Source organism: Leptinotarsa decemlineata, unplaced genomic scaffold (assembly GCF_025532065.1).
Source record: "Leptinotarsa decemlineata unplaced genomic scaffold, Ldec_3_MD MMD2_tig00000882_RagTag_RagTag, whole genome shotgun sequence".
Taxonomy (NCBI): domain Eukaryota; kingdom Metazoa; phylum Arthropoda; class Insecta; order Coleoptera; family Chrysomelidae; genus Leptinotarsa; species Leptinotarsa decemlineata.
In genome coordinates, this window is record NW_027412556.1 from 16,911,279 (window position 1) to 16,935,854 (window position 24,576).

The following is a 24,576-nucleotide window of genomic DNA, read 5'->3' on the forward strand; positions in this document are numbered from 1 at the left end:
TGTGTATTCTGTTATATACAATATGGCTAGTCCTGTAATTTAATGAAGACCTGAGTATATGGTGACTTATGGAAAATTAATAAAATGTAGGAATATATATCATAAACATTAATATTACAAAAAAACTAATCAATACAGTTTATTTTATAATTGTCACTATAAGGGTTTTACAAAAACCGCGACACGTGTTTCACTATACAATAGCTTCTTCAAGCATACACTTCTTTATGCTAACACACTATAAGGGTTTTACAAAAACCGCGACACGTGTTTCACTATACAATAGCTTCTTCAAGCATAAACTTCTTTATGCTAACACACTATAAGGGTTTTACAAAAACCGCGACACGTGTTTCACTATACAATAGCTTCTTCAAGTATAAACTTCTTTATGCTTGAAGAAGCTATTGTATAGCGAAAAACACGTCGCGGTTTTTGTAAAACCCTTATCGTGAAAATCATACCTACAATAAACTGTATTGATTAGTTTTTTTATTATAGATTTTCATCAAGTATCGGCCAGTTCTATTCAAGTAATGTTACAAATCACATAATTCTCAGCTTAATTTTTATGGCGTGGTTGTACATTGAAATGACATTTCTCCCACAGTCCAAAACTGATTCGTTCTTGTGAAGGGTGAAAAATGTGTTGCAATTATTTGGTGTAGGAGAAGTATTTACATTATGCCAGAGGTTCAATTTACAAGTTTTATGACATCCAAAAATGAATCTATGTGTATAGCATGTTAATACTTCTGTAGTAGGAAGGTAGTTCATGCTTGGGTAACACGATATATTTTCTCTAATGACTGCACAACATATATTAATAGTTATCACTAACTTATGATCCATTTAATTAATAAATAATCTACATGTGGAAAGTTAACCGTTTCATAAGTTTTACATTCCTGGAATGTGGAAAACTTTCATTTTGAACGTTAGAAATACATCAAAACTGGTCTAGTGCAATTAGACTTGTCAGAAATGTAGGGGCCCGTTACACCAGATGAAAATTAAAGTAGATGCATGGGGATCATGAAAATGTTAGAGGTTATAGAGAAGGTTAAATCAAGGCAAAGTTGCATGTTACGGAGCCTATTAATATGATGTTGAAAATCCGAGTTGGCCTTTTAAGAGATACCTATACAGGAAAAAATGAAAAATTTGCTTTTGGTTTTCATTTATATCTCTAACTGAATAGATTTCCTTCATCTGTTTACAATTTGTCACTACAATTTTATTGTGATGTGAATGAAGTATTTTATATTTTATCAGTTCGGACTTCCATTGTCTAATATACCTAATATAAATTGATTTGAAATCCCTGAAAAACAGGCTTTAGCTAGAAGACAGCAAGAGATCCACAAGGAAGAGAAGCCGCCACAACCAGTACTTGTACTTCCCTACATCAGAGGATTATCGGAAAGGATAAGAAGGATTGGGTCCAAGTATAACATCAGGAACTGTTACAGATCTGGGAACACCATCCGTAGCAGCCTCACAAAAACCAGGCCACCAAACGCGGACTGCGATTCCAAGAATTGCATTTACCGGATACCCTGCGAGTGCGGAGAATCATACATAGGTGAAACTAAGAGGCCATTGAAAGTTCGCATTGCTGAGCACGAAAAACACACACAGCGAGGAGAAACCAGCAAATCCGGAATAACAGGGCATGTTTGGACTCGTCAACATAACATCAAGTGGGCTCAAGCTGAAATCATCCACAAAGAGGAACATTGGTTCAGGAGAAAATTCAAAGAAGCCGCGTATATGTTGCCCAACAATGCATTTAGTTGAGATACGTAACATATGGAAACCTCTAATCAAGCGAATAACGACCAACTCCCGCCAAACGTCGTGACGTAACTTGGTTTGGAATCTTTTTATTTTTCATTTTTTGTTAATATTTTTTTATTTCTTTCAGCTTTTATCAATATTTCATTTTTTTAATTTTTTTGGTAGTTGCTTGTATGTTATTTTTTGTAATTTTCAGTTTTTTGTTTAATAAAATTGGTATATTCGGTTAATCTTTTAAATTTTTTTTCAGGGATTTCAAATCAATTTATATTATATTAGACAATGGAAGTCCGAACTGATGAAATACACCACGAAACATATTGTCAACCACCTTCAACCAAAGTATTTTATAGGTAGTCTAGTTCAGGAGTGCCTTACAGGTCAAACCTTTTTCTCCGCCTCAAAAAATATGAACAAGGTGTCATTTGATTCAAAATAGTGTGTAGATGATTTTTGAAAAAATCAAGTGCCACTTGCAAAAGTTATGAACAACTGAGAAAAATGGGTATGGTTTTTTTGCAAATATCTTCAAAAATTCTTTGGACATTTTTCAAATTTGAAAAAAGATTCAAAATAGAGGAAATTTCACGAAAGAATACTGTTATCTTCATATTATTATTCGCACACTGCGACCGTTACCACATCGGCTTTTATATTATCTACCGCAGTAGTAGACGAAACGTCATACATAAAAACCAGCAGACCACGGCCAACACACCCAGAGAATAGTTTTAACACAGTTATCTTTCGGCAGTGAAAGTTTGCATTCTTTGATCAACATAGGGAAAGTTTTTATAGTCGTTTTGAAAATATTGTTACCGAATCCCATTAGTGTGCTGGGCAGAAGCGTATTTTGAGATATTTCATGGTCTTTTGTTGACTAATGGAATTGAGGCAGAGTATTGGAATGGTAATTACAATAAGTCACTAATTGACAGAATGTTGTATACATTCTGTGATATTCACCTTTATAATATCATGTTTGTATCAATGTCAAGTTGTTATTGAAGTTTTGTTATAAACGAATATAAAGTAACAATTTTATTTATGTATTGGTGATTTTTTTGCTGAAGCTTTACAGTTGGAATGTTAGGTACTCTGCAACAAACCTTTTATAATAAATTGCTTATTATGATCCTTAACCTACCATGCCTACGAATCTTTTGTGTTAAATATTTCTATCAAATTCTTGACGTGGTCTTTGAGATAGTCCAGGAATACAAGGCCATCGGGACTATTCTGATTTCTTCAATTACTTGTCATGTTACCATTTTCAAAGTTCATTTTGAATCAAGAAATTCATCAGTTGTGTTAGAATCACAACTATGGTTCAAAACCACTTTTTCAGTGGAGAGAGAGTCATTACTTATCGTTTTCTTGTTTACTTTTTTTCTTACAAGATTTATATTACATTTTATGGTAAAATGTACAACGTACAACTTGCACTGCCATCTGACGGAAAAAGTGTTGTTGATTTGAAATATGGAAAGATAAATGAATGAAATATTAAAAATACTAGAACCGAAATATTCGGGTGAGTTAGTAAAAAAAACTGAATAAAATATCAAAATGTGGAAATATTAAAAGGTAAAAATGTAATAGGTAGTATAAGAACGCCAATTTGAAAAAAAAATCAATTATCATTACCTGAAACAGAAATAAATTAAAAATATGGGTGGGAAAAATGTAAGTAACAATATGTCAATAATTTATTCAACAAATTATAGTGAAAAAAAACAATAAGATAATGTACCAAAAGCTATCTCACATTTCAATTATTAGCATCACCTGAGATGACTCGCTTTTCAATTTTTTCTTCTTGCTTCTTTCTCCATTATTTTTCTCAACTTTTGTTGGATTATTAACATTTTATTAATCATTAATGATATTTTGTAAAGCATATTTTTGATTTATTTTCTTGCCAGTTCACAATAATTTTTTTTTACAACTGAAGTGTCCTCATACTTTTACATTACATACTGTTTATTTTTTTAACATTTTTACTTTATCAACTAACTCTTCCGAATATTTCTGTCCTTAAATTTTCATCACTTTATAAATTTATTTGTCTCTTGAATTTCAAATCTGTCGAGATTTTTCTAAATTATGAAAGTCTGAACCTGAACAATAAACAACCCAATATTCAAGAAATATGAATGAGAATTTGGCATTTATTCAGAAAGCTCAACTTAGAAGAGCATATTGCTATTGTTTACAATGATGAAAATGTACCTTTCTTTGAGCATTTTTCACTATTAGAATAGAATAGAACTTTATTCGTCACTGAAGTTATTACAAAAAGGACTACAGAATGTATAACTTATTAGACTCGTCACAAAATATGACATAAATTCAGTATTTAGTCTACATATAAAAATAAGCACGTGAAGAAGTATAAAAAACAAAATACAAACAATGTCTGTCAGACATATATAAAAATATACCTAATTACAACATATTAGTTCATATCTCTAGAAATTCCTCTAACGATTAGAATGCCCTGGATTCTAAATACTTGTACAGGGAGTTTTTGAAAACCCTCAGATCGGCAAGATCAATTTTGCTATTAAACAAATCTATAAATCTATTATAGCGAGTTTTGCCCAATGGTTAATCTTGAGTATAGTTGATGTAGGTTACGACATTTTCTTGTATCGTACTTGTGTAAACTGCTATTTTTAAGAATGGAATTCTCTCGTGTTTTAATATTCAGAGTAATTTGAAATATATATAGTGAATACACTGTGAGAATACCTATCTTTGGAAAAATTGATTTACAAGATGTATTAGGCATGACTCCAACCATGCTTCTGATGATTTATTATTGAAAATAACAACATAATTATTCCAACCCTCATATTAATCAGCTGTTGCCCCCATATGAACGACAACTCTCAGAAGTTGAGAAACTTGTGCGAGCTGAGAACTAACGAGGTCTTACCTTTTAACGTGTGATTCCTAACACGGTTGTGAATGTCATTAATAATCTGATTCCATCATTTTAGTTTGTGTAACGATTTGAATTATTAATAGCCCAGTAGTCACACTAAATTGTATAACACTGAAAGCAGTGATACTGATATATGCCCAGATATCATAGACCATTTTTCATAGTGGTCATTATAATACAAATACACCATGGGTAAAACTATCCCTGAAATGTCACAAGGAATGTACTAATTAACAAAAGCCCACTATTCATTCAAATTTCCATAAGATTAATAATTATTTCCCAACCCGGACTAACAGACTGATTATGAAGAAAAAAAGGTTTAACTACTACCATCCAGAATTTCTTCAAAATGATTGTATACTCTTCTAACAAAAACCTATTCTCCTCATACAGAAACTACCTTCTTGAACCTCCGTTCTTGTATGACTTTGTTTTGGAATTAGTAGGTATAATTTTTTTTATAACAGTAGGGATTGAAGAGCTGCCATGTATATAAAAAATGATTAGAGCTACTCGGGAAAACAAAAAATCTTACCTGTAACTCCTATCGTTTTAATATTGTGTGTACCAAAAACTTATCTATTCAAATTAATAAAACCAATTATTATTGAAAGGAAGATAATTTATTGAAAGTTCATTTAAAATTATTTTGAAATGGGGAATGACGTTGAAGGTGCTGACGTTGACAAAATTGTAGTATTCTGACTCTGAGTTCCTGGAGGTTTGCGAGTCTGAAAGGAAATTATTGATCAAAGGTTCATATCTTCTACATGGAACTTACCGCTTTTATTCGATGAATTTGGTCTAAAACATGTGGAAATATTGGCTTGATTGAATTGATTTCTAAAATGGTTAAATTTGTAACATCAGCATAGGACTCTGCATCTTTTATCAGCTTATTCACTGATGATCTTATTTTGGACATTCTTATATCCCAAATATCTTTTATAATAGTTCTGATTTCGTCTGCCCTTGGTACATCATCTGAGGCACAGCCTAATAATAATTTTGCTTCAATCATATAGTGCTCACTAGGCATTTTTGTAAAAAGTCTAAAAAAATAAGAAATTTGATTCAGATGTTTCAAACCTAGGATGAAATCAAAAATCAAGAGTTTTGAGTGTAGCTCAGGTGAATGAAAAGTAAGGTAACACAAAAATATTTGCAAACAAGACAAAAGCAAACAGTAATATACATTTGAAACTGATAAAGAAAATTACAGTTTTTCAAAAATTTAACTTTTCAAATTTGTGATGATGAATAGGGAGGAGTTCCCTTCAATACATTTTGTGTATTGGAACCTGAAATGAGAGACGAACAATCAGTGCTTGGCTTGTTGAAGTTGCATTACCATTCATGATAATTATAGAATTTTCACAATAAATTTTATTTATGACGCATTTCGCTACATAGTAGCTTCATCAATTAGACCGACCCCCTTGGGAGTTGCGAAATATTGAGGAAAAGTAAAGAAAATTAGTTATTGCTGCAGTTTTTTAATAAAAAAGTGTTTTTTGTATTCTATTAATGAGAAACATGGACTTGTTTGGGAATAATCAATTTTTCAATGTCATTTAACAATGTCAAACGATTTCTTGATTTTGTTTTCAAATTCACCATTATGGAAAATCCCTGTTCACAGGTGTAAGATGAAGAAAATTGTATCAAAATTTTTAATGTTGTTTTGAACAAATCTGGGTATTCCTTTTCAATATATTATCCAAAATTTTTTGAAGCTTTTTTAAAAGTTTTAGCTTGAAGGAGCGCTAGGTTAACAATTGTCATAAAACTACTGCAGGTGAATGATATCAGTGAGGTCTACTACCGTCTCTTGTGATAAAATAATTCAAGTAACAAAAATAATGTTTATTTCACCAGTACCAGTGTTTTTTTAAGGATAAAACTTGGCAATTAGTGGAGATTTTTCATTATTGTTTTAGAGTTGAACTTTGATGCCATCAGTCCGTCTAGTGAAACACGTGTCAAATAAAATTTATTGTGAAAATTCTACAATTATTATCATGAAAAGTGTTATTTATTTTCATCACATAACGGTTCAGAGTATTCATAATTTTAAAATTTAATGAGTGATTTTCATGACACAATCTAATCGTAATCACTAACGCAACTATGTTATATGAGGCAAGTTCAGAATTTCAATGATTTCTTTCTATTGACAATTTTTTTGTGAAATGTCTATTTAACATTGGCAAAAATGTATTTATCATTTCATTATGGATATTACTTAAAGCGGAGGACCGATAGAATTGAAAGAAAAGTTAATAATAACTTGCACTATATGGTGTAGTTACCTTACCTTCCATTTACATGAATTAGAATTTTCAAGATATCAGCCATATATTATATTTTTTATACTTGGAGGTTTTTTCATTTTCCTTGATGTTTTCCAAATGATCCACATCCATCCAGTCTAAAGGTTGAATTTTACATTTTTGTTGACGTTTCAAGTCTATGGCCATCCAAAGAGGCACCCTTACAGGTAAACTGGCTCGAAATGGGCCTACATCTCCAGATATCAAGTGAAGGACACCACTGTTAAATGTTGGGATAATCGATATGTACTGTTTTTCTCCTAAAAATTCTACTTCGTCTGGGTCCATGATCTTTTAGTTGATTTGGAGTTTTGAAGGTTCTATCGTTTTTTTCCGTTTAATTTTAAAAAATGGTACCTAACCTAATTGAATTTTAGGTTACATAGAATTCTTCTTCTTTGTTTTTTCTTTAAATATAAACATTTTTCGCAAACGTGAATAACAAAAATCACAACCGCCACAATAATTTGAGAGGACTTTGTTTTTTACCATCTGAATTAGTCCCAATGAACGTATGTGAACTTCTCTATTCCTTTGATAATTGCTCCCAAAGTTGTTCCCTACATAAGAGGGGTTGTAAAATGTCAAAAATTTGTGGCGCCATTTTAGTGACGCTATTGAAGTGAAATAGCGGTAAATTTGAACTGAAACATGATTTATACATGAACAGTCGAGACAACAAAATAATTCAAATGTGCTATCAATGAAACAGGTGATGGAACCAATAGTTTTATTTAGCATCTTTTTTTCACGGGTGGAACAGGACGACAAAACAATTAACATTTGCATTCAATCGACAACTCTTGCTAAAATGATAATAGCACCCAGTATATCGAAAATAGCTCTTTACAAACAGAAGTCGTTGGCCATTTTTTCAATTTTGACACCAATCAATGACGTATTATTATCGTTCACATGGTGTTACTTTTCAGTAAATCTCAAAAATAAAAGCAATAATTCATCAATAGATTAGGTCGTTCAGAGCAATAGCCTCATCGTTTCGTTTTCATCACTTAAGAGTCCGTCTAGATCCAAGAAACAGTACGAACTAATGTGCTGCATTCCAAATCCAAAGATTCATCCAATTTCAGCAAACCCGTTCCCATCATCCCAAACAACCCGATGAACCCACGGACCTCCCGAATGATGCTTTTTTTCCTTATATTCATGGAGTTACCGATAAAGTGAACCAAATTCTGTAGAGGCACGATATAAAAATAGTATACACAGCCAACAATCAATGTTCCACTTTTCAATGAACTCCTAAGGACACGATAATCAATGAGACATAGGGTGTATACGAAATACCATATTCCACCTGCTCCAGAACTTACAACTGCCACATTTATGTAGACCATTATTGTCACGCCATACACCACACAATATGCACACCTCGCTTCTGCAAATTACACCTCCGTTTCCACTACTAACCCCAACCTTGTACACTTGTACAGTCGTTCAGGAAAATAAATAGCAAACCAGAGCCTGTGGACCCACAGTCGACTCTTGGGAGTAGGCAGATTGAAACCCTGGCGGCAAGTCACAAAACCCTTGAGGATTGTCACTGCAGGGTTTTCTGGAGACTTGAAAGAAATAGACATGCAGGGAGGCTTCAAGCAGCATGAAAAATTGATTCAGAAAAGTAAAAACGTAGATAAAAAGAGAGAAAATAAGCAAATTAAACAAAGTTTATTCATTTATAGATTTTATTACTGACATAGATGGTCTGATGCGATACATGTGCATCAGATACCTATACAAAACAACCTATTTTTTGTTAACAATAATAACCCATTATGGAATGCAACAAATACATCAGTAAATATTGTAACTGTATAGTAGCAGTTCCCCATTTTTCGAAGACTATTATATTCTTTTATTGGCTGCTTCATTGAAAATAAATTTTCTTTTTTTGTGCAAATACGGAGAAAAACAAAATAATGGAAACAGAAACAACTTTTTAGGTATAATTTTAAAACTGAACATTAAAAAATCATGGAAAATCGTGTAGACTCTAAAAAATCAATTAGAAGCATAATTGGTTTGTAAGAGTATTCGTGGCACAGGACCATCAACACAAAACTGAGCAAACCTCTTCTGCAGGGTCTCTCTTAACTCTTGACGTTTTTCATATACCTGCCTACTATTATTTTTGAATTCTCTAACTTCTTCTGGGGTTATATAACATTCTTCGTCGTCATCGTCACTGTGGCCCTGTACAAAAAACATCATTAGGAGCAGTCATAGAATACACATGTGAATTTAAAACAATATTTTGCCCACTGACAAGCAAAATGATATGAATAAAATAATGACGTAATTTGTTTTGAAGAACTCCTAAACAGAAATTTTGCATAATACAAGTTCATAGAATAATGTTATTAAATTTGTATGCAATGTTGTTTCCGAATTTATAAACAAATATAGAATGAATCAATACAATATAAAAATATCATACCTCCAGCATTTCCTGTAAACTAAGTTGTTGTCCATTTCCCCCATAAGACAATCTACAGTGAGAAATATAATCAGAGTCGAGTTGGCAACAAGTATCTGAACAAGCTAATTCTGAGCCTTCTGGTGAGCTAGACAGGCTGGAGATAAGAGATCCAGTTTCGCAACACCCATTGTTGTTCTCTGAAGAATAGCCACAATCGTGGGAATGGTCACTGTTAGAGCCAGTCTCTTTTTTTGGGTTGAAGTCTCCATAATAGGTAAGAGGCCTGAAATGAAAAACAATAGAATAGTTGTTTGTAAGATTGTAGACAATATGTTGCCGATAAAGTAACATTAAACCAAAAGTGATAAGAAGATGGAAGCGTTCTCAAAGACACAAAAAAAAACGTTTCAAACCACAACAGTAGCTTTCCATCATCCATAGTTCATTCCTTACTCTTATATCTGTTGGGAAATGTATATCACACAGTTCTTTGGAAATAGATCGTACTTGGTTACCAATGGTATGGGAAGTGGCAGAATGGCAACAATCTGATATCAAAGAAGACCTACTACATCGAATTCAGTCAACAAATGACGTATTTCAAATCTTCGACATCGGTCCATGAAATTTAAAAATAAGGCTAATTTTGAGAAGACAACTGCGAAACTCGAAGGGACCAATGTCACAAGGTGACAGTGCATTACTCGAAAAAAACAAAGAATTGTCAAAGTGTCACTTTCTACTGATATTGAAAAAAAATTAATTAGACAGGTTGATTTGACAAAATTTCCCTCAAAATTTCTCTAGCAAGTATAGTTGACGAAAATAATCCGTTTCTAGAAAGATAATGATAGATCGAAAGTGGAAGCCCTAGTAGTTATCAGAGTTAAATCACATAATATATGTATAAAACAAATAAAGTAGGTAAATGGTGTATGCAACTGTAAAGCAGGTCAGTTTTATTTCTACTATCTATAACAAGCCTGAACTACACATCTTTGCATATGGTTCATTTTTAAATTAATTGCTTTCTTCCTTTCTTTGGAAGAGTTCCACATACTTTTACATAAAGATGGAGAAGTGGAAGGCCAAAACCTTTCCCAAAAATGTATCTCTCATAAAAATATGTCCCTTTTAATTTAAACAAGATTCCTATGGCTGGGATTAAATCAAATAGGCGAATGATTGTCATTACGTACTGTCATCGATCACATAAGTAGATTCAACTCAATTGTGACATGAATTCAAAATTTTATGAATAAATTTAGTGCTCCATCTTATAATGTTATCCAGATTGGTACTGACAGTGTTCCATGTAAGTAAAATTTTACCTCGTTCATATACTATATTATGTAGCAATCCTATGAATGATATCTGATTCAATTTGAAATACAAACTGAATAGGAAAAAGTGTTTTTGTATAATTCATTTTTCATACAAAAGCAGTTGTTTCAAAAGTATTTTTTCTTTCATGTTTTTTGTTTCGAGAAAGCTTTTTATTCAGTTTGTGTCTGAAAGTTTCTTCTTTATATGAACTACACATCCTCTGTATTGGTTAATGTAGAAATCAATTGGGATTTAATTAATTTATTCATCAATCAAAGATTATACAAGGCATTATACATACACACACGTATAAAACTTTTCAGACTAATAAAAAAGGTTACCTACAAATAAATTATTAGGATAGTGTAGGTCTAGTCGCAAAACAAACAAGAAAAATTATACATACAACAGTCGGTTTCAAAATTATATTTATTATTTTCAAATACAGGTATACATTTTGATTCCTTACCATCTGGAAAAGTTCTAGATGTGAAAGATTCATTTAATAAATATTATATGATTTCTGCTACAGGAGTACAGACAGATTTCGGAATTTTCCCATTTATGTCAGCTATGCCAGCAGACCGTTTAACTGTTGTCTTATTTATAATGGAGATTACTTCTATGGTGTCACTGGTGTTAGGAAAAAAGCTTTTGTGGAATCTGATAATTTTTCTATCATCATCATTAGGTTTGTTGAAATTGTGAGAAGGATCTATGATAAGTCATTGATAAAGTTACTTTTTATCATTAGATAGGTAATTTTTTGGGAAAGAAAGTTTTTGGCTTTCTACTACTCCATCTGATACAAAAAAATGGATGAGAGAATCTTCCAAAGAAAGGAAGGATTAATCAATTTAATAGGTAATTTTCTCTTGATCATCAACAATATGGACTGTATTTATCTGCTTAGTACAATTTTCCCCTTTAATAATTTTTCAGCTCTCTCTCATGATATCAGGCGAATTGAAAAGTCTGTCAACATTTTTTTGTTTTTTTTTAAATGTTTTACTTGGCATTTATACTTATTTTCAAACTGTTTTCCACATATTTTTGTATGAAGATAGAGAAGTAGAAAGCCAAAATACTTCTTTTTCGAAGGTTTTAATATTCAGATACGAGGAACTGGATAAATCTTTGGGAATACATACAAATGCAATATTTCATTTACTTCGAGTACATTCTGAATATAATCCATTTACTTGTTAATTTCTTATAGAAAGCTATGCATGTTAAAATTTTCTGTTACACAATTATCAACTGACTTAGTGAACAATTCTACATCTGTCCTACTTTGTGTTCAATTATTTGTCACATATAAATGATAATTTTTTTTTAATAATAAAACAAATTATATTTCAACTTGGGGTTAAAAATTGAACAATAACTATCACTAACGAAAGAATAAAATAATTCATTAAAACCATAAAAAATATCAAATTCAATAAAAACTAAAAAGAGAAATTCTGTAAGATTCCAGACGCTGAACTCTACGTAAAAGTAGCAACCTTATTTAGATAGGACATATCGCTTTCCTGTAGAACAATAAATAAGGAACTCGCGTTCCCTGGGGTTTCACTACGTCTTTTGCATGGTCTTGACCGATTAATCGTCGTGCCTAATCTAGCAATTGTAGCCGACGTGGAAGGCATCGGTCACGTAGTGTCCAATGCTGGCATTTTTGTCTTCGTGGTAAACGACGGCGAATAGCTTGTATTGTCTCTCTATTGCAGACTGTGTTTCCGACGATATCAAAATCGAATCAAACTTCAAGTCGAATTCAAAATCAAAAGCCTTGATAATCTTCGTGCAACGGTCGTTGCTGTATTTGAAAAACTTCAGATGCAAAATAAGGATAACGGGAAATTTGCAGAGCGTAATTTGCTCCCAAGCTTCGACCTTCTCGTTAGTTTTCGACGAAGTCACTCCCTCTAAAATGTTCTTGGAGACAAGTACCTTAATAATAATTGGACCAAAACTAATTGTTTCAGTACTCAATTAATCATAATAGTAAACAAAAATATGATACATGAAACGAATTAGAAGCATCAAGAAATTAACAAATACTAATTTTTTCATAATACGAAAATTATGCCATTAACTCCAATGTCGGCATATACAGGGGGTAACTAAATAAGTGTAAAACATTTAAGGAGGTGATTCCTCATCGAAAAAAAAGATAGGATCTTTCATATAAAGAAATTTCATTGCAGCATCCCTTGTTAAGATACAGCCCCTTAAAGGTGGTACATAAAATTTGTATAACAATGTTTTTCACAAGCACTAAAAAAGTTACAATATTGAAATTAGCCTGACGTTTTGTACTACCAAAAAGACACTTAGCCAGAAATTTATTTGGTTTACCCCATGGTTGTAAGGGGTGGAAAACGCAACCCCTAAAATTTATTTCCAATGTACCTTTTTGTCTTATTATTTGTTTACCATCAAAAAATTTCATTTCCGATAGTCTGTTTCATTCTAAACAAAAAATGTCTCTTGGGTTTTTTGCCCAAAATAAACCAGTTCGCAGCAAAAAATTATATTACGAACAACTACAGAGATACATCGCCATAAATGCGAAAATACGAAACTAATCTATCTAGTAGGTCGCTATTAGCGATAGTGACAATTAAATTGGTATGACGCTGTCAGTTTGTGAATTTTCGAAATTGAATTAATACTAATTGTGTGTTGTTGTTCTGTTCTTAATTTGTTACTTTAATAATTCACTTGTTATTGAAATGGCATACACGGTCTGTCGCAGGGGAATAGGTTAGAAACTTCTAGAAGATATGCTGAAATGTATCCTCAACGGCTCAATGCGCCGACGTCTAGACGCATGTGTAATGTCTGAAGGTAGACATATTGAACATTTACTATGATTTCTACATGTTGTGTGTTTTGTTATTAATAAATTAGTTTTGTTTATTACCCTTTAATCGTTTAATGCAGGTACTAACTATAAAATAATAAATCCAGTTCACATTTATGATAATGTATCTCTGTAGTCGTTGGTAAAATAATTTGTTGCTGCAAACTGGTTTATTTTGGGCAAAAAACCCAAGAGACATTTTTTGTTTAGAATGAAACAGGCTATCGGAAATAAATTTTTAAATGGTAAACAAATAATAAGACAAAAAGTTACATTGGAAATAAATTTTAGGGGTTGCGTTTTCCACCCCTTACAACCATGGGGTAAACCAAATAAATTACTGGCTAAGTGTCTTTTTGGTAGTACAAAACGTCAGGTTAATTTCAATATGGTAACTTTTTTTAGTGCTTGTGAAAAAAATTGTTATACAAATTTTATGTACTCCCTTTAAGGGGCTGTATCTTAACAAGGGATGCTCCAATGAAATTTCTTTATATGAAAGATACTATCTTTTTTTCGATGAGGAATCACCTCCTTAAATGTTTTACACTTATTCAGTTACACCCTGTATATTTCCCTATAAAATTCAACGTTACAGACTTCAATTTTAATCGCATGTCAATGTATAAATGATTTGAAAACAATTCAGAACCATATTTGTGACATGATTTTTGATGGTGATTGATTTGACATTTTCGAAACAACCTTCAATCCATTTGTTCAGGGTTTTTTAACAAAACTGAACATTGTTAGGAAACAATAAAAACAAAGTATATTGCATTTACATGTGATAAATACTCAAAAAGTCATTAACAATATTTTTTTAAATATTACAATACATACATAATAACCATTATCTTGTTTGAATTGAGAGGGATATAATTTTTAGGAGAGATTAGTTTAAAAAAAAAAGGTAATATGTAACATATATCTATCTACCTTGTAATCCTATAAAAAAACAGTATGTTATCAATTGTTGTCATATGTTGTCGATAACAATATGTTGTCAATTTTTGTTATATCTCAAACTGGTTTGGCAGTGTTTTCGAAGAATCAATTTAAAACATGTTTAAAATTGTTTAAAATTTTTTTTTTCGTTAAACACCTATTGCACCCCTACAACCCTCAGAAGTCGAAACTTGTGCGAGCTAAGGACTAACGAGGTCTTACCTTTTAACGTGTGATTTACACAAAACATAAAAAAATATACACATAAATCTTCCTGAGTTTATCGCGTTCAGACAGAAACGAATGTGCTGGGTGACTTTGTTTTAAATATATAACTAGCGAACCGCCCTGGCTCCGCACGGGTGCAATGCTGATACTAAATATACATGCATGCTGGAGATTGTTTTTGTTTTACAGAAACAAGCGGTCGGATGTGTGTGCAAGGCAAAGTTCCAAGAACACTGCAAACCATTATTCATTGAACAACAAATCCTAATAATAATCTCTCTATTTATCCTTGGAACAGTAAGTCCGATTCACAAAAATATATTTGCTCTTGGTGATACAAAGGAGCCGCACTATAATACACTTCAAGCTAACTTAATAAGACTTTCCCGGCCCACAACAATGATGGTAAAGGATTCATCAATATACAATGGAATAAAGATGTGCAATAAAATTCCCAGGCACCTAAAGAATAATTCTTTGACTATTTTCAGAAAAAAATTAAGCAACATTTTAATTGATAAAACCTATTATGATTGGGATTAATTTTACAATGACCACTCATTTTATGAATTATAGGAAAATTTTAATTTGTACAGCATTTATTTGCTCTGCACCAATGTGTTTGACATTCTATTTTATATAGATAAGATTTCACGTACTACTTTTATACAATTTTAACATAGTTCGCAAACGTTTGTCAAAAGAAACTTTTTATTAGGACAATAAACGCATTTCTTTCTCTCTTTCTCTCTCTCAGTCATATAAATGCATGCGATCACTGCTAATCATAAAGTGGTATAGGGCGAAGCGCGGCCTTCAACGCGCTCTTTATAGGCAGGCGCCGCCGGCCTTCCGGCCGGTACGGCCTCAATCGCTATGTCCCTGCTTTTTAAATCTGTAATATCTTCGAAAATATTCATTTCAATAATATGCTGTGACGGACCATATTGATCTATTTTAAATGCATAATATATTTAAGGTACTCAATTGGATATGGATCAATGCTGTATTGCTTAAAATCGCTTCATAAATGAGCCATTATTTAAAAACGGTTATTGTGAGTCATCCCTCAGAGATAGAAATTTACCATAATTTTTTGTAGATCTTTTCAAGGTGTACAATAATGTAGTACATTTTTTGACCTATCTTGTAGAGTTCAGCCAGGGTTTGCAATGTAAGCGCAAAAAAATGTGTTTATTTACGCCATCACATTAGAAACCTCGATAATTATCAGTGTTTCTCTTATATTATGCATATTATATTCGTATGAACCTTCCCCTTGAATCACTCTATCTATTTAAAAAGCCTGCATCAAAATCCATTGCATAGTTTTGAAAATCTAAGCGGGAAGTGGCTTTGTCTTATACTATGTAGTGATATTTCCTGATAACTCACCCTTTGTCGCATTTGCATGTGATACCTCTCTTGTCCTTCACGTCATTATCACACTTGCAGTCACCTCTCTTGTCTTTCACGTCATTATCACATTTGCAGTCATCTATCCAAAGCTCATTTGTACATCTTGGTTTACCTTTTTTCCCGCTGAGTTTCGAATGATAATCGTCATAATCATCAAATTCGTTACCACTGCACTGTCTACTCTTGTCATTCGGTTGCAACTGGTCACAGTTGAAACAACTCAAGGAATTGTTCTGATCCTGGGAACAAGAGCAATCTTTGTCATCTTCCTTGTCCTCGTCATCATCTTGGTCACAATCATTGCAGTTTTCTTTGCCTTCCTGATCAATTGTCTTTCCTGTGAAAATAAAGGTTAGTTTGTTTGCATATTTTAAGAAGATTGGAAAACAATGAAGTAAAAAATGAAGTATAAAAATGAAATAATATAGAGACCCAGATTTCCTATTTGAAATAAACTTAAATGAAATGAATAAAAACACTTTTGTCTAAATACCACTTGTAAATTTTATTTATACGACCGGTTTCTGGTTTGACCCCATTATCAAGTATAAAACTGAAATCTGAATTTTGAAATATCGATTTTATTAGAATTTTCAGGTTGCTGCAAAAACAGGTATTTGAGAGACAGGATGCCAACTTAAAATACCACCCTGAAAGTTCTAGGGGTTGTTAAACTCATAAATTCAAGAGAGGAGACCTACATAAATCATGTTGCTCATTTAGGGGTATATGTTTCTGGTTTTTAATTGATTTGGTAATTTCCATGGCCTCCAACAGATTTATTTTTCTCCCTTAATTACATATATGTATGATTTTGAGGTTATCTTCATTTATCTTGTGGTTTTATTCTTGAAGATGTTCGTACATAGCAGATTTTTTGTCCAATCAGACGTGTTCAAGCAGTCTTATTTCAAAATTTCTACCAGTTTGGCCTGTATATACTGCAGAGCATTCGCCACACTTTATTCTATATATACCTGATTTTTTCATTCTATCCCGTTTTGCATTAAACAGGGTTCTACCTAAATTATTATTACTTGTGAAAGCTGTTGAAATTTTGTATTTAGTGAAATAATTTTGAATATTTTCTGAAAGTTTACCTGAGTAATTGATGCTACTGAAAAAATACTTTTTAGAAATAGTTTTATTCATCACTAAAATTTTCACACATTCATTATTACAAGACTAAATACATGAGAAAACTTATTGGACTAGTCAAAAGTAAAACGCTAAAAGCAAAACACAAATGTTTGATCTTGAGCAAACTTAAAAGAGAAGACTACATGTATAAAATAAACTAAGTCATTTATCTAAGCACTAAAAGCAATAAATTCATCCATACTTGTAGAAGCAGTTATCCAACAACAAATCATATAGTTCATTCCTCATTACAGTTCTACTTTTATTGATCCCTACAAAAGTTGTTATTTTATTGAAACATTTAATACCCAAGCATTTTGGGGAATTTTGACTCACACTCAAGCGAGAGTAGGGGTGGTATAAAGTATGTTCACCCCGAGTAGCGTAATTATGTATATCAGAGTTTTTTGGATATAGGTGTTTATTATCATAGATAAATAACACTAGCTGTAACATGTATAGGCACGGCAATGGTAGGATGTTGAATTTTTTAAACAGTGGTTTACAAGAGTCCAGTGGACGAGACTTGTCCATACAGCGAACGACTCTTTTCTGAACCTTAAAAATGCGGTCAGTATATGCAGAGTTTAAAAAAAAAATCTGTATAAAATCTGTTTTCCGTTAACCAGCTGTCGCACCCCTACGAACGACAACCCTCAGAATTCGAAACTTGTGCGAGCTCAGGATTAACGAGGTCTTACCTTTTAACGTGTGATTCCTAACACGGTTAGTTACCCCAGAAGATCAATCCATACCGTATCCTTGATTGTACCAGTCCATGATACATGAGTTTTATAACTTCTGTAGAGACAGTGTCTCGCAGATTCCAAATTGCGTAGTTTGCTCTGTCAACTTTTACACATAAACTGTCGATATGTGCCTCTCATGTTAGCTTTTTATCCAGGGGTATTCCTTAAAATCTAGCTACCTGATAATATTCCAGAGTTTCACCACACATATTGATGTTGTTCATTAGATCTGGATTCGAGGTACCGTTCTTGGGTAAAAAGTTGATAAACATAGTTTTCTATATATTGCAGACAAGGTCATTGTCGCGACAGTATTTACTGTATTCATCACATGCATAATTACCCAAGTTTACCAGACTTCCCAAGTTTTTATGGGCTAAGAGTACATTTGTGTCATCAGCATAAGGTATCATTCTATTTGGTGTGTGGTACAAGTATCGTAGATGTCATTTGAAAATATTATTAAGAGTTGGTCCCAATATAGACCCCTGGGGCACTCCTAACTCAGCACTCTTACAGTCAGATTTGCTATTATTTAATACTGTCACTTGAGAACGATTTGTCAAATATGATACTATCCAATCATGTGGTATACCACGAATTCCTATGCTGTATAATTTACGAAAGAGTAAGTTGTGGTTAACCATATCAAATGCACGAGTTAAATCATAGAATATACCTAGTACATTCTTCTTGTTGTTAAGCTGTTCATAGATAAAATCCAGAGTGTGTTCAATAGCCGTTGAAGTTGATTTAGCTTTCCTGAATCCGTTTTGGTTATTGGAGATGATTTTGTAATGTTCAAGGTAGAAGATCAGCTGGAAAGAGTAGGCAGCTTCGAACGCTTTGGAAATTTGACTCTGAACACAAATAGCGCGATAGTTCGGAACCTTCATTTTTAAATATTATCTATACTTGACTATATTGTGTTCCCGACAGTTTGGGTATAATTTACTCATAAGTGTTTTGTGAGTTTTACCTGATATTATATGTTCTATTAGGGAAATTGGTACTTGATTGTTCACTGGAATATGCTTAATTATTTTTATTTCATCTTGAAAATTCTTTTCCGGTAAAGGGATTGTGAAAGCTCTGTGTATCATTGACCTAAAGGCGAATAACTTATGTGAGAGCGGACTGAAAGAGTCAAAGGGAATTGTACAGTCTGTGAACGTGTTTTTTCGGTAGATATTGAATTGAAAAACATTATTAACTCTTGAAATATTCAAATCTAAGAAGTTAAGTTCCTTGTTTTGTTCGATTTCTACTGCGAACTTAATTTTGTTGTGACGACTATCGAGAAAGTTTAAAAACTGATTAATTTGTCTGTTTGAACCATCCAAACCAACCAGTACGTCATCAACATGGCTAAACCAAAACAAAATATGTTTTTGCGAAAGGAAGGTATTAAGGATGCAGGTGTTTTCTAATGTGTCCATGAGACTCAGGTCTCCCTATGGGCTCACCATTAAGTCCCATTCTGGCAAACATTTTCATGGACACATTAGAAAACACTCGCATCCTTAATACCCCTCTTTCGCAAAAACATAATGTGTTTTGGTTCAGATATGTTGATGACGTACTGGTTGGTTTTGATGGTTCAAATAGACAAATTAATAAGTTTTTAAACTTTCTCAATAGTCTGCATAACAAAATTAAGTTCACAGTAGAAATCGAACAAAACAAGGAACTTAACTTCTTAGATTTGAATATTTCAAGAGTTAATAATGGTTTTCAATTCAATATCTACTGAAAAAACATGTTCACAGACTGTACAATTCCCTTTGACTCTTTCAGTCCACTCTCACATAAGTTATCCGCCTTTTGGTCAATGATACACAGAGCTTTCGCAATCCCTTTACCAGAAATAGAATTTCCAAGATGAAATAAAAATAATTAAGCAAATTGTATTGAACAACTGATACCAATTTCCCTAATAGAAAAGATAATATCAGGTAAAACTCACAAAACACTTATGGGTATATTATAGCCAAACTGCCGAGAACACAATACAGTACAGTAGCATCAATTACTCAGGTAACCTTTCAGAAAATATTCAAAATTATTTCTCTAAATACAAAATTTTAACAGCTTTCACAAGTAATAATAATTTAGGTAGAACCCTGTTTAATGCAAAACCCAAACGTGATAGAATGAAAAAATCAGGTATATATAGAATACGAAACGAACCTAATAACTGTATTGTAGAAGGGTCTAGTGACTGTTTGTTGCCATGTGATACCCACCATCCAGCGCTAGCAATAACAATATCAAATCCTAATGATTTTAAAGAGCTAGAATATGAAGATTTTCTTTTTGACTTCAAAAATGCGAATTATGTTGGCTTAAATTACTATCTAGCTGGCATTGATTGGGACTCATATCTTGGCAACATAACTGACATTAACCAAGTTACTGAAAGTTTTTATGATATTTTGTATAATGGGATACATAATTTTGTTCCTGCCGTCCGCCTCTCAAAGCCAAGATTTCCCCGTTGGTTTGACATTGATTTGAAGGTGCTAACTATGGAAAAGAAAAAAGCTCACAAAGCATACAAAACTAGCAAAAGTTGGGATGACTATCTGATATTTTCCAATATTAGAGCTCAGTGCAAATCAACTTGCAAAGTAGGTTATGAAAATTACATTAAAACAGTTGAAAATAACATAGCATCTAACACTAAATATTTTTGGAACTTTGTGAATACCAAACGGAAAAATAATGGCTTACCTGAGACTATGTATTGTGATAATTTGACCTACGACAATGGTAATGATATTGCAAATGCATTCGCACAACAGTTTCAATCTGTGTACAAGCCTGATACTGTTGATGAAATTCCAACCTTCACCACTGATAAGACTGTGGAAATGAATAGTTGTGCAATTAGTTTGGAAATTATTTGTAATGAATTATCTCAATTGGATCCATATAAAGGTCCAGGACCTGACGGTATTACAACAATGTTATTTGAAAATTGTAGATTTACTCTGACAAAACCACTATTTTTGCTTTTTACAGCTTCACTCAGTCTAGGTAAGGTCCCTCTTGTATGGAAATCGAGTTACATAACGCCTATATATAAGTCTGGAGACAGAGCAAACATAAAATTTTTTCGCCCCATTAGCATATTGAGTGCTATACCTAAATTGATGGAAAGCATCATATGCAATAATATAAAGACCCCTCTGAATCAGGTTATAATTGATGAGCAACATTGTTTTTGCCAGGGCAAATCGACCAATACTAATTTGTTGCTCTACTCTCAGTATATCTTAAATGCTTTGGAGAAAAAACAGCAAGTGGATGTGATATACACAGATTTTTCCAAAGCATTTGACACAGTTAATCACAGGATTCTCGGTGCAAAATTGGAGGCAATCAGTTTCTTTGGGAATTTATTGAAATGGCTCACAAATTATCTATGTAACAGAACACAAGTTGTAAAAATTAAAGGATTTACATCTCAACAAATCTCGGTTAGCTCAGGAGTTCCACAAGGACGCCATTTAGGGCCATTCCTATTTAATATCTTTGTCAACGATATCAAAACCAAAATTAGTCATTCTGAAGTATTAATGTTTGCTGATGACTTGAAAATATTCAAAACCATTGTATCCACAGTTGACTACGAACATATTCAGAATGACATTACATCTTTTACTGAATGGTGTGTAGACAATGATATGGACGTGAATGTGTCTAAATGCAAAAGTATGTCTTTTTCTAGATCACTTACTCATCACAACAATATGTATACTATAGCAGGCAAACTATTAGAATCGGTGAAATCCATACGAGATCTTGGTGTAGTGGTGGATGTCAAAATGGATTTTCACCAGCATTATGAACAGATCTCTAGCAAAGCAATGAAAATGTTAGGCTTTGTATGCAGGACTACAAAAGACTTCACCAACATTAATTCTATCAAGTTATTGTATTTCGCTTTGGTTAGATCGATTACAGAATATTGTAGCTGTGTTTGGTCACCAACTTATGAAATTCATAAGTACACTATAGAAAAAGTACAAAACAAATTTATAAAATATATTGCCTTTAAGTTGTCTATACCTCTCAGTGATCACTCTTTTTCAGAAATTCGGTCTGTAACTGGTTTACCGAAACTTAGTTTACGCAGAGAACATAAAGATATTATATTCCTTCATTAATTGCTTAATTTTAGGATTAATTGCTCAACTCTTCTTGCCCAAGTAAATCTTCATGTTCCCTCTAGAAAAACACGAAATAATCTAACCTTTGCAATAGATTACCATAGGTGTAACTATGGAATGCATTCTCCTTTATCAAGAATAGTCATAAACGGGAATAATACAAAATTCGATCTCTTTCATATTTCCGAGGATATTCTTAGAAATAAGTTAAGATATACTTATTCTTAGAATAGAATAGAATAGAATATCCTTTATTCGCCATAAAAAAAAATACAATAGTATTATAAAGTTTTGTCAAATATCATATATCATAAGAATATCATAAAAACACTAAATGAATAAATAAAAAATAAACAAATAAGGAAATGAGATGTGAACAATTTCTATATAAATATCACTGTCTACGTATATTGTAAATTCAAAATATTAGTTGGTGTTGAAGTCAAATGATAAAAATTCGTCGATACTATAAAAAGCGTTTTCCAGGCAGATATTCTTCATATAATTTGTAAACGAGGCTGTATTTAAGTTTTTTATATCTTCTGGTAGTTTGTTAAATAAAATAGGACCATAATAATTTTTCGAAAAACGGCAGTGATTTAGTCTTGTGAATTCAATTTTAATCTGTTGTGCTTGTCTGGTGTTATGTGAATGAAAATCGTTTTGATTCAGGTATAAGTGAGGATTTTTTTACATAATTTATACATGAATAGACGTAAAGAGAAGGTAATGTAAATAATTTATTATTAATAAATGTTGTTTTAACGTCTTCTTGATAACACAGTTTGAAGATAACTCGCAAAACTTTTCTTTGCAGTCCAAACACTCTTTTTGCATGAGGCGAGTGCCCCCAGAGTACTAGACCATAAGATACATGGGACATAAAAAGTGAATGATAAGCAGTGATAATGGTTTCAATAGACGAGATGCCCATTAAACTTCTTATAATATAAATGCTTGTTGCCAATTTTTTGCAAATAAAATCTACATGTTTTTCCCAAGAGAGCTTTGGATCCATTTGGAATCCAAGAAATTTAATCGATTCATTTTGGTCTATAGGCAGTTGTTTGTGTGTAAAAAAGTAATGTTGCGTTTTATTTGTATTCAATTTTAATTTATTATTTGTCAGCCATCTATTAGCATTCGATTCTGCTACTTTCATTTCTTTAACTATAGCCTCGTAATTTGTGTTTTGGAGCGTTAATGACGTGTCGTCAGCAAATTGCGTAATCTCAGAGTCATCTTCAGTTTTGAAATCAATCACATAAATCAAGTATAGAACTGGTCCCAAAACCGAACCTTGGTAGACTCCGTTTTTTATTTCTTAAATTGCTAGTATCTGTCATTTACTTTTATTCTCGCTTCATTTCAATTCTCTACTATAACTGTTTAAATTGTTATTACTTATAATTAAATTAGATAAGATTTGTGTTAACAATCTGACATTTGTATAACTTATATTAAATGGGAGTTACCCGTGAATAAATAAATAAATAAAATATAGTGTGGCGAATGCTCTGCGGATATACAGGCCAAACCGGTAGAAATTTTGAAATAAGACTGCGTGAACACGTCTGATTGGACAAAAAATCTGCAATGTACGAACATCTTCAAGAATCAAACCACAAGATGAATGAAGATAACCTCAAAATCCTACATATATGTAATAAAGGGAGAAGAATGTATATGTTGGAGGCCATGGAAATTAACAAATCAATTAAAAACCAGAAACATATACCCCTAAACAAGCAACTTGATTTATGTAGGTCTCCTCTCTTGAATTTATGAGTTTAACAACCCCTAGAATTTTCAGGGTGGTATTTTGAGTTGGCATCCTGTCTCAAATACCTGTCCTTACAGCACACCTGAAAATTCTAAAAAAATCGATATTAAAAAATTCAGATTTCAGTTTCATACTTGATAATGGAGTCAAACCTGAAACTGGTCTTATGAATAAAATTTACCAGTGGTATTTAAACAAAAGTGTTTTTATTCATTTCATTTAAGTTATCATAAACTCCAAAAAGTAAACAAGTCATCAATCACACATATTGAAATAAACTATTTATCTATCTACCTTTTGTATTAAATCACCAATAAGATGGTTTTGATATCGTTTCAATTCATTGAACTGTTAATTCATCTAGTCGTACGATTAAAGTTTTAGGAAATGTCAAGAGTTTATTCCATAGA

General features: G+C 32.3%; 2 protein-coding genes across 4 annotated transcripts in view; both read right to left on the reverse strand.

Annotated features, from left to right (window-relative positions):
* Positions 1-5,354: 5,354 nt before the first annotated feature.
* Positions 5,355-7,580, reverse strand: Psf2 (DNA replication complex GINS protein PSF2-like protein). Of its 2 annotated transcripts, none has more exons than XM_023172041.2 (3): positions 7,130-7,580; positions 5,535-5,805; positions 5,355-5,484 (listed from the first exon to the last, which is right to left on the reverse strand). In XM_023172041.2, exons 1-3 carry the CDS (start codon positions 7,372-7,374, stop codon positions 5,398-5,400), a joined length of 603 nt encoding a protein of 200 aa, XP_023027809.1. In that variant the 5' UTR covers positions 7,375-7,580; the 3' UTR covers positions 5,355-5,397. The 2 variants fall into 2 exon arrangements, with proteins under 2 accessions (XP_023027809.1, XP_023027810.1); XM_023172042.2 differs by having other exon boundaries at positions 7,071-7,273.
* Positions 7,581-9,039: 1,459 nt separating this feature from the next.
* The window catches only part of LOC111512509 (gametogenetin-binding protein 2-like), a 32,574-nt gene continuing 17,037 nt past the window's right edge, over positions 9,040-24,576 (reverse strand). For both annotated transcript variants that reach the window (XM_074175151.1, XM_074175150.1), the window contains exons 7-9: positions 16,296-16,656; positions 9,545-9,809; positions 9,040-9,300 (exon numbers count right to left, since the gene is read on the reverse strand). In XM_074175151.1, coding sequence (XP_074031252.1) covers positions 9,109-9,300; positions 9,545-9,809; positions 16,296-16,656 — 818 coding nt within the window. In that variant the 3' untranslated portion in view covers positions 9,040-9,108. The remainder of the gene's footprint in view (positions 9,301-9,544; positions 9,810-16,295; positions 16,657-24,576) is intronic.